Here is an 11,601-nt window from a genome sequence, read left to right as displayed (position 1 = left end):
GTTAGAACCTTGGTCAGCTCCACGGCAATGAAGTGTTCTACATAATCACCGAGACATGCTGGTGATTCTAATTCCTGCACACAAAAAACCTATACAAGCGTTGTTTCGGGGAAAAAGCGCTTCCTCGTACGTAATATGTCGTGTCGTTGTAAAATATTAAAACAAGAACCAGGCGTCACAGAACGTGAACTGTGTAGCCAGGTATCACACAATATGAACTGCATTATGAGATCAACCTATTGCAAAGACATCAGCCATAACTATTCATCGTCACCAGCGACCACATGAATTATTGAAGTAGTGTTTGTACTTTGCTATACCGCACCCGTATGTAGACTCACGAGAGTTTGCAACTGCTTCTAGAAATGGCGCTCTTCCTGCTTTCACTGCGACTGTGGTGCGCTTTGCGTGTAAGCATGGTGTTTCTGCATAAGAGTGTGAAATGATCTTTTTTGGTGATGTATAACCATTCACCAGTCACAAAACGTCGACGCGGGAAAACAGAAAGGGCAAAGATGATCTTTCTTCTTCGTCCTTTTGTTCGTCCTGCATCAAAGTTTTGCGATACATGTACAGCTATAATAACTCGGCAGTACAAATTCGTTTAAGCTATAGTGTGTGTAGAAGATTGCTACCTCTACGTGCGCAACATAAAATTTTCCTTAGATAGGACGTACAGGAGGAAATTCAAATATACTAGTGTTTTTTTAACCATGAGTTGGTACTTTTACTGTACGCGTGTCTGTCTCCTGTCGATTGTCGTCTTCATTTGATAGAGCGGGTACCAAATGCTTCAATCATCTGGACCTGTTGCAACAACCTAATCACTGTGTATATTGAACGTGTATTTTGGTATTGCTCAATTTGCCTCATCTTTTTATTTGCATGAATCACAAAACGTTTACACAATGCTGCCTGCAGACAACGATAATGTGGTTAAACATGAAAACAACGTCGGCTACAAAGGCCACACATGAAAAGCACAAAAAGCCGTCAATGGATGTTCACTCATTCTTCAAAAGAGCAGCCTAGGCCTCAAACACGGATCAAGGTTCAAAGACTCAACAAACACATTGAAGTAAGTGTGGGAGTGATATGATTCATGCTAGAATACCACCTTGTGAACAGAGATAACAGGTGCAAAAACAATTGAAAAAGTTAGTTATATTCACCGAAGATCGCTGGGCCGAGAAAACCTCTGCATTTACCCTCACTAGGAATAATCGAGGCTCAAAAAATTTTACTACATTTTGTGTGGTTCATACAAGATGACAGTAATTAGGATTTCAGGTTAATGATTGGGAAACCAATGAAATATCACAAGATACACAGTGCACTTCATCGTGAGCTCCTTGACTCCTCGAACGAGTAATCATGGATGCGTATCACATGAAAACACTTCATATAATATGATGTCTTTAGTAGATGAATATTTCGCTAATAATGCCGTTTAGAGTGAATGGCTCAGAAGAAAATGTACTAAATTGGGGTGCGTCAACATTCTAAAGTTTCGAATGATAGCTTTATACTCGGTCCATTACTGCAATCAAAAAGGGCATACTCTAAATACCGAGTGTTTTTGAATGCCTTTTAAATATTTATCATCGACGAAAAATGTTCGATGAATTTAAACGTAGGAACAATGATAGGTAACTTGTCTTCTCATCATCCGATTTCCATGACGCACGCAGTTCATGTGCTTACGGCATATTGACGCCATATAAAGTACAAGAAGCACGCGATTTGTTTATAACTACATTGTCACTGACGCAACAGTCAGAAGTAAACTATCTTCATAATGAAATTTATAACGTTGTTAAATCATAAAATTTTCTTTATATACATGCATATCAGAAAACTGTTGACAAGGTAAAACCTTAAATGTGGTGGTCACTCCTCTACATCAGCCTGCAGTAGCGAAATATTTCAAACGTTCTAGTTGTTGCTCAGGTGAATTAATTGTAGTACTTTAGTTAGTTAAAGTAGTCGCTATGTTTCTTTGGTGAAGTTTGTCAACATTTGTTTCAGATGAAGTGTTCTCAAAATTTTGGGCTGTTTTGAAAATTGTCACCATAAGAGTTTAGACCTGCTCTGAAAATTTTCGCCTCACTGTTCGAAGCCTATTCGACTAGTATTCGATTCGTATGGGTATTCAGTTAAGTTCAAAAGTTCATTATACATGATCCCGTAATACTGATTGTAAATTGAACCAAGAATACTGTTTATTTTAGGAACAAAACAAAGTATGAATCGCAGAGAAATTCGTGAGACATCCGTTTGTCGACAGTACAACAAACAATAAAGCTGGATCATTATGAAAGTTATAAATGCTGTTCTAAATGCTTAATAACTTTTTAAATGCTCCCAAGTTCATGTATTACGTGTCATACTTGAGTCGCCGCTCAGGAATGCCGAAAATCTATATGATTTAAGCAACACTAATAAATTATTTGTGTACGCTCATGTTCAAATGCTCTCTGAATAATAACAGTAGCACCAGGCCAGTTACATCAACACTGCTCATTTTTTTCTATCACGGTAGTAAATATGTATCAAAATACATTTCATTCCTTTCTTGTGTTATTCTAAGGACACCTAAAGCATCGCCCGTTGGAAAACACCTGTAACGATTGCTGCACATTTGCCTTCCTTCGTATTACTTGCTTCCCTCGTCAAAGAAGGCAGGTGCATGGCGCAAAGATCCGTGTCTATCACCTTCATCTATAGCATCACAGTCTGCAATCGCTTGTTAAAATAAATTCACGTGGACACGCTGCCTTTGCACGCATTGTGGACAAGCCACTTATGGAAGCTCAGTCTGTTTCGTTAGATCTAAAATATTTTCTGTCTTTGAATATTAAGGCCTTTGTTTCTGTTGATTAAATCACACTGCCTTATAGTATACGAAGCGCAGGCACCCGACACTGCAGTGCAGCTGTCATAGTTAGGTGGCTTCTTGCAATCTGTTCATGTGCAGCCGTCTGTGTTAATGACCTTCGCAAGTGTCCTGGTACGCAATCTACGTTTCACTGAAAAGTCTTAAACGACGAGCTGCAAGTGACGAGTACAACACAGAGGTAAGAGGGCATGAGAAATGCATGACACAAAGCTGATCACGTGCAATACTCGTTATGAAAGACTTAAGCAAAAGCTTGGCCTAGAATAAGAACGAATTTGTTGAGATAACAGTGCACTACACAAAATAATTCAATGCACACTTTTGCCTTGACCTTTGGCATTACAAACAAGTATCCTAGACGAAATCTGTGCATTCTACTAGCATTCACAAGCAACATGGTATTTCAGCATCATTGCCAAAACAGGTACTCTTCTGCTAATATAGCCTTTATGCTCACTTCCGTTCAATGTAGTGCCGATCATTCGCTTTTCGTTAGCTTTTCCAACTACTGACCATTCAGTAATAAAGTAGTCACCCAGTGCCCAGAAGGCTGAATATTCTGCACGCTAATGACATCTGCATACAGTTTTTTAACCATTGTGGGCAAAAAGGATTAAAATGCCTTGGTTGGGAAGGGGAAAATATTTGGCGTAATAGCCAAAATGGGCCCTTCAGTTCATCATGCCTTCTAATATTTCCAATCAAATTCAAGTGTGCCATGTTTTGTTGCGTGAACCATTGCACACCACTTAATCATAAAACGTTCCGACCACTGGGACTAGGCTATAGGCTCTTTTATCATAGCCACAAGGGAAGTAGGCGTGGACTACACGAAGATACGAGACAAGCAAAGTTCAGACGTGCTTATGAGTAAGCGAGACGTGGTTACGGAAGGTTTTGTTCCATATTGATCCCTGGATTGCAGTTTCCTCGTGATTATTTCATTCTATCATATCTTCATGACAGTAAAGCACTGTTCAGTCGTCGCTGCGTTTATTTTCAAAGAAATTGGGTGGACATATGCTAATCCACCCACGTTGTTATTTTCGTTTTGTTTACATAGGCTGAAAACATGTGTAGTTTTCTAAGTCTGCGAAGGTTTTAGTGTGGTTACAGACACCAAAAAAGCACTGGACATAGTCACATAATGCGTATATGAACATTCTGCGATTTACGCTTTCTGATTGATTCGCAGTCACACTTTTTATGGATAGCCACAGTGCAGCTGTCACCTACCTAGTCCATACTTCGAGCGCTCAGCTGCTGCAAATTTTCTGTGCCCTTGTCACATTGTTTAATGCCCACAAGAGCTGGTCACTACATTTCATTGATAAATAGGGTTGACGAGGCCACTGATGTGACTGTGACATTGTTCCATGCCAAATAAGCGCGCCGGTTGATATCAATTCCACCAGAATCTCTCCCAAATCGTCTTCTTTTTTTTTGGACAAAGAGTATTCAGCATTTCATTATACACATCGCTGGAGAGGTTGATTGAAATTTCTTTTGTAGTTGATTTCTTCTTCCAGAATCACGTTACAGTATTCCCAGTCAGACAATATTTCAAACCTAAATAAATATCACCGCTTCAAGCAACGCTGCTCAGAAGCCCACCAGTTGCTTCGTTCATGGGCATCCACAGAGTCGCCATTCAAGACGCTCATCACTTGTACTCCCATTGTCCTTCCTCACAAGATAGAACAAGCCGCGCCACTGCCACCGCTCACACTCGAAGCAAGCTGACTCCCGACACCAGCCCGATTCGGCGATGAGGATGCCCAGCAGCCTGACTTGTCGCCCCTAGTCTCAACCGACGAGATGTCAACAAGCCTTCGCTGCTGCTGGTTGTAGTTATTATGACAGTGCGTGCAATGCTGACAGGGTGGCTGAAGTCCGATGCTGGTCAAGATTGGTGGCGGTGGTACGGTGACAGCTGCAGGAGCCAGTGGCTGCGTGGGAACCTTTAGTTCAAGTTCTGTCCAGGCACACTTGCGTGGTGTGGGCCGGCCGTTCGTCTCCCGGGGTAAGGCGTTCAGTGGCGTCGTCGTGGGAGCGACGCTCACCGTACGACGCTTCGGTGATGTAGAGCCGCCGTTCGGAATGTCTGTGTTCCCCGTGACGTCCTTTATGACAGCAGTTCCCAGCGCGTTGCCCGTCGTTTGTGTCGTGGGAGCCACGCCAGCTGTGGGTTTCGTGGTGGTCACGTTGGCCACTCCGTGAGGTGGAGGTGTGTTGGACGGCGAGTGTTTGGCTATCTCTTCGTACGTGACCGGCGAGTACACTGAACGGGCTCCCACGGAAGACTTGCGGCGCTGCTTCGACAGGGCACTCGGAGCATCCGGGTACCGCCTGTGGATGTTGACCTGGCCTTTTTTTCCCTGGAGCCAGTAGGTTTTCATGGAGCCTTTGCCCTGTTAACACATGCACAGAAGCAATAACATGAAAAGGAGGTTTTGAAGGTGGCACCACCTTCAAAACTTTCAGGACTGAAAACAAAAATATCACAAAACATTAATAAAATAGAAACTCTTCGTGAAAATTTAGCGCGTGTATTTCGGTAAGCCTTAAGTGGAATAAACTGAGCACTTTCTAATTCAGTCAATTAATTAGGAGATTGACACTGGCATCACATGGAAACTTTTGATCATGATCAAGGCTAATCCAAATATACTTTCTTTGTCATAATTGTCCAATTTATGCAAGCGGCACAAGGAAGCATATTATTGTTAAGAGTTTCATACTGCTGAGGCTTGTCTTAGTTAATAAAAACATATGTCTTGAAACGATTCAATTGGGCTTGAACCAAACTAACGTTGTTAAACTATTTTATAATTCAGTCATACCACGCGAAAAGAAATGCTTTTGAGTTACATAAGCACTTGCTCATATACTTCATGCCAATCTACCATTTTTCAACCCACCTTTTTCATACGCTATTTTATTGTACGGATTCAAAACAAATAGACGGCTTCCTCACTAACAGCGTCTATTGTAAGACACAAATATCCTGCAGGCAATATGAAAGTACTCGACGTGTCTTGCAAGTTGTGCCTGACTCCAACAAACGGCATTCGCATAATGCTTGTATTAAGCCAACAACGTACTAGAACACATTGTCTCATAGAAGCTTTCCTACATAACGCAATTTGAAAAAGGTTACACTTAAGTTGCTTGACTGAGAACGTAGCACGAGGTATGTACTCAGTGACACCGCACAAAATGATAATGCATCTGTCGCCCAACGAGGAAATAAGAAGTGTACCTTTAGTGTAGGAAAAACATGTCTTCTAGTCGCTTATTCAAGAAGGTGGTAGACTACATTCCTTGATGGTTTGAAATGCCTTGGTACTTCACATGCGCAGTATTCAGGAGTCAGTGGTGGACATTTCAAAATTACCCCAGACACGTTGTTTATTCATGCAACACTGCACATGGCGAAAATCTTTGAGAGAGTCGGGGATGCATTTAATTATGCAGCAGCTCACTGATTGTGCAAGATAGTGCATTTCACACTCGTGGAACACCAGAATGTCCCACCTTTGCATCTATTGCCCTATATCTCTGTGCGAAATTTGGGTTCAAGCTGGTTGAACCAAGGTACATTGTGACTGTTGTGAACGTTGTGACCTAAACAAACAGTAACAAGACCTGCATGGTGAATATTTACGCACCTTGACATCTACTGTACCACGCTCTTGAATCAGCCACTTTGATTCATCTAGCAGTTCCTTCGCCTTTTCACTAATGTGGACACGCAGGGCCTGTAAAGATACAAAATATTGCGAACTCTTCAAAGATAGTTCATATTTACATACCGAATCTTGAAAGTTGTGCTTTACTGATTCTCTCAAGTTTAGCTCAAGGAAGAATGCAAACAAATCCTTTTCAAAATAATTATGTATCCAGGTTGACATAAAGTAAGACTACAATTATGGCTGTCAGCGACCCAGCTAGGATTTAGTAATTCACTTGTAGTCAATGCCGCGAATGAAAATGTTTCTGCTTAAACATTGGAGGCAGTCACTGTTCCACTTCTAGCATGTCCTCTAGCATGTCAATTCTTCTAGCACGTCAGTGCCTCTACATATTTCGCTCTAAAATTTAATTCTGGTTTACGTGCTTACTCATGAAAGACAGCCCTGGCGCAAAGCTCCTCCCCACGTGTCATGGTGGTTGGGTGCATTGCTTATTCTGACAGTGGGTCGAAGGCGCAGGCAAAAATTATACCGGTTGCCCTTTTGCTACAGTGTCTAGAAATATACTGGCTAGTGTGCTGAGCGCGCGTATTCAGTACGAGAGAGGGTGGTCCCGCATGTGATGACTGCACTCAGATGCCACAAGCGGCGCTGTGTGTCGAGAGGGTGCGCGAACGCGCGGAATTCCTCTCGCCCTGTTGCTGCCGGAGCCTCGCCACGTTTAAAATCAATGTGTGGCAGCTGCCATCTGATTCACTGGGAAGTTCCACGGCACCATATGTACACTGCAACACCCTGAGATGTTAAAAGATAAGCGGCAATGCAAAGAAAGGACGTGTATTGTGCCGCTGTGTCAAAAAAGTTATTGGTTGAACAAACAAAACATGTCTAACTAACGGATCAAGCGCGGTTTCCTGAATGAAAAAGTAGGATCAAGAGAGCAGACAGAAGGCTGAATCCGAAGGCTGTCGTGTGAGAGAAGCATTCAGAGAGTGACTCGATCGAACTATCTTTTCGGATTAGGGTGAGCGGTGTCGGGAAAATCGCCGTTTAGGCATAATTTCAAATATCAATATTTATCTAAAAAATTGAAAATACCCTTTCAAATTTCATTCACACAATTTTTCTCCCATTTCAACGTAAGACTGCTTTTCCAACTACGTTTTGAGTATCAATGTCAAATTGTTCACTGGCATGTTATTATTTTTTGTTTTCACTCGAACACTAATGAAATGCATGCTAAGAGGTAAATGTTTTTTAGGTCTTCTGTGATAATTCTTGCTCTCTAGAACAAAGCAATTTTTGAAAATAACTCTGCTGGTTATGCTCTAAATGGTTTTTAAAATTAATTTCTTTGCGTACTGTAACCACTTTGAGCACCTATCTATCTATCTATCTATCTATCTATCTATCTATCTGTCTATCTATCTATCTATCTATCTATCTATCTGTCTATCTATCTATCTATCTATCTACATATCTATCTATCTCTATATCTATCTATCTATCTGTCTATCTATCTCTCCGTCTGTCTGTCCGTCTGTCTGTCTGTCCCTCTGTCTGTCCGTCTGCACATCCGTCCGTACGTCTGTTCATCCGTCCGTTCGTCTGTCTGTCCGTCCATCTGTCTGTCCATCTGCCCGTTCATATGTCTGTCTGTCTGTCTGTCTGTCTGTTTGTTTGTTTGTCTGTCTGTCTGTCTGTCTGTCTGTCCATCTATCTGTCGGTCCGTCTGTCTGTCCGTCTGTCTGTCTGTCTGTCCGTCTGTGTGTCTGTTCGTCTGTCTGTCCGTCCGTCCATCTGTCCATCCGTCCATTCATCTGCTCATTCATACGTCTGTCTGTCTGTCTGTCTGTCTGTCTGTCTGTCTGTCTGTCTGTCTGTCTGTCTGTCTGTCTGTATGTATGTCTGTCTGCCTGTCTGTCTGTCCGTCCGTTCATCTGTCTATCTGTCTATCTCTCTATCTATCTATCTATTTATCTATCTATTTATCTATCAAATCACCTACGTCTGGGTGCCCTCACAATCAACCCCTTAACTTAGGGTAAACCAAAGTTAGTGTGGGTTGGTAAGATGGTTTGCTGAATATGACTTGCTGGTTCTGACATGAATTATTTCACGATCCCGTCACGTACGCCATCAAACCCTAAGCGCCACTTCATGAAGTTTCACTTAATAAAAATTTATACAACAGAGTCACCTTGCATAGCATTAATTCACAAGTTACATGGGACCTGCCTTTTTCCTTTTTTTGTGGGCAGTAGCGGATTGCGAAATGTATGCCACAAAATGATCTTCATTTGGTATTGCAAAGCGCCACTACTGTAAAAGCAATCGACTAGTTCCTATACAATGAAGCAATATGCAAAAAACACTCCGAAAATGCAATAAGTTATTAGTTGGCCTCGTGCGGCTCAGCCTTCTGAAAGCTTCGCAGCATTTGCGGAGCGCAATGGTTGAACGCAAATGCACCCACTCGCACAGCATCGCACGATGCGGGCGCCACCGGCTGTCATAAGCTGTCGGGCCATCTCCTAGCTCGCACTCAGCACACTAGGCAGTATATTTCTAGACACTGTACTTTTGCTACGGGCTGACCATATCGAGCACTTACTGTTCATGGGGGAAGAACATTGCGCCAATTCTCACTGTCCTAGATTCAAAATCCTGAAATCCAGAACAAAATTTTGCATTGGAATACTCTGACCATAGACATAGTTAATCCTGTCGGCTGCGACAGTTAAGATTGGGATGATAAATGTAATCCCGATGGTTCAGATGATCCCGACGACCCTTTGAAAGACTGGACTGCTTGCTCACTTCCTGGCAAACTTCGGTTTATTTACTCACCGGCAATTATTTACAAACAAAGGCCGGGGTGGCCATTAATCCAAGTGCAGAGTAAGCACTGGCATGTTTTAATATCAACGTCGGCGTTACTTGCTGAGCCCTTCGTATACTCCACACATCCACACCAACTTCTCGATGTAGTAACAACCTTGGATCAGAGTCTGCGCTAAGCACGACCTCTATCCCCCTCAACGTAGTATCAACCTTGAATAAGAGTCTGCGCTAAGCACGACCTCTGTTCCCGCTTTCCGATCTCGTTCCCGATCACCAAGCGCCCTTCTTTCCGTTTCTCTTCAATAAATACCTCCCGTCTCAACTGAGACAGCCTCGTGGGACAAACCCCTACTCGATGCTTTACCAATGGAGCAAACAACTGCCCTTTCCTGAGAGATGGGTCTCCAGCTCTGCGTTCCCACACTTTGCTATCCTCCGAGGATCGTCTAAGAAGAAATCCATCATTTCAATGACGTACAGCTTAAATGATACTTTCGTGTGACAACAAGCCAGTCTAGACGGCCGGTCGGCTGTCTGGCGTTGGTTGACGCAATTCTGCCGTATATCCACACGTGTTGTTACAGCATGGCACCACATCATTTTGTCGGGAGCCGTTTCGCGACAGCGACCACTTAATTTGCAATCTGGCTCGCCGTGAGGGCACTACCGCCATGCGGGTGACTCCCCAGCACAAGATGCGGTGAACAAAGCCTCATGGGGTTTGACGACAAAGACGCGTTCCGAGAATGGCTTAGTCTGCGTCTGGGCCGCCTCTTTTCATTAACTTCCCTTTCTGTCGGGCGCCGTCTACCGACTGGCCATCCTTCGCGTGCCCCAAACATAACTAACATGCTCAAACAATTCTTGTAAGTTGAACTATGTACAAACATCTTCTTAATACTAGCATGCTTCCTTACAGCAGTCGCTAAAATAAGAGAGCTAATAACAGAATAGCATTAGTGAGCTCGTTCCTTGAAAATTATTGCACCAGCATTGTCGTCATTGGTTGTGAGCAAAAAGTATTCATGTGATGCGTGACCAAAAAGTCGACAACGGTGCAAATAAAATTTCGGGTCAGAGTGGGGAGTGCACTATGGTCAGTTCGGTCCGAGTTGTGATTCAACCCGGGTCGTTTGCGCGACAAGCGAATGTTCTACCTCACGGCCCTGCTCCTGCTTCGGAATACAGTGAAAACAACTTCCTCTGGTTAGAAATGCAGTGAAAGTACCTTTAATGCTTTACAAACACACGCGCCCTGTATACTAGCTTCACAATTCAACGTCAAGTGTTGCAGTAATAATAGCTCGCGGTACAAGCGTTCACTGCCAATGGGCACCAGAACATGCGAATATTATAATGACTTTGTGGTTTAAAGGTTGCCACCCACTACAAAAGGCACGCGCGCTACTGCGCCTATTCCCTTGAGGCCACGTACTGAGTGTAACGCAAGTTCTAAAAGGTTTCATGCAACAGGTTTTTTGAGTACGCACTAAGAAGAGGACATCACTATCGCTTTCAACCCCGTAAGGTAAAGTTTTAGGGTCGCCTAACTTCTAAATCAGTTATTTGAGTCCCTCACAGTGATATTTTCTCACGTTTTGACCCCCTCGATATATGGATATATAAAGTGGAACGAGAATTTTAAAGTTATTTTCAGTGATGATATATAATAAAATGTCCAAGCCTAAATTTGAAAACCCGGTGCTGCGTACATCATAACACAAATAAAAGAATCCTTACAATGCACACGAAAATGCATATCAAAAATATTTGCATATATTTCGCCTCCAAAATACATACAATATATACGAATTTCATTTCAAGTGTCACCTCCGAAATACAAAGTGGTTTTTTTTTGGAAAAACGATTAGGTCGACAGCAGAAAGGAGGTTCAAAAAACTAACATATTGGTTATTTGAAACCTTCTGCGCAGATATTCTCCAGCAACGTACTTTTTTCCTCGCCGTCGATTCGGCGGAACATTAAACGCTTAATTCAGGAAGGGCGATTCCAAACGCAAGCAGCCGTCTCTATTCGTTTGACTGAAACAAGCAAGAAAAAACAATTATGCAGTCACTACGAGTAGCCTGCCGATTGGCCATCCTAATAAGTGGCTTGTTGCTACGTGTTAAATTTTATTTAGTGTAACAATCTTTTCACTAA

General features: G+C 42.7%; 1 protein-coding gene across 1 annotated transcript in view; it reads right to left on the bottom strand.

The window, feature by feature from the left end:
* Window positions 1-859: 859 nt before the first annotated feature.
* LOC119170684 (soluble guanylate cyclase 88E) overlaps window positions 860-11,601 on the bottom strand; it is a 433,074-nt gene continuing 422,332 nt past the window's right edge. The window contains exons 14-15 of the mRNA XM_037421913.2: window positions 6,571-6,660; window positions 860-5,310 (exon numbers count right to left, since the gene is read on the bottom strand). Coding sequence (XP_037277810.2) covers window positions 4,588-5,310; window positions 6,571-6,660 — 813 coding nt within the window. The 3' untranslated portion in view covers window positions 860-4,587. The remainder of the gene's footprint in view (window positions 5,311-6,570; window positions 6,661-11,601) is intronic.

This window comes from Rhipicephalus microplus, chromosome 2 (genome assembly GCF_043290135.1).
Source record: "Rhipicephalus microplus isolate Deutch F79 chromosome 2, USDA_Rmic, whole genome shotgun sequence".
Taxonomy (NCBI): domain Eukaryota; kingdom Metazoa; phylum Arthropoda; class Arachnida; order Ixodida; family Ixodidae; genus Rhipicephalus; species Rhipicephalus microplus.
This window is presented reverse-complemented; position numbering and strand designations above follow the sequence as displayed.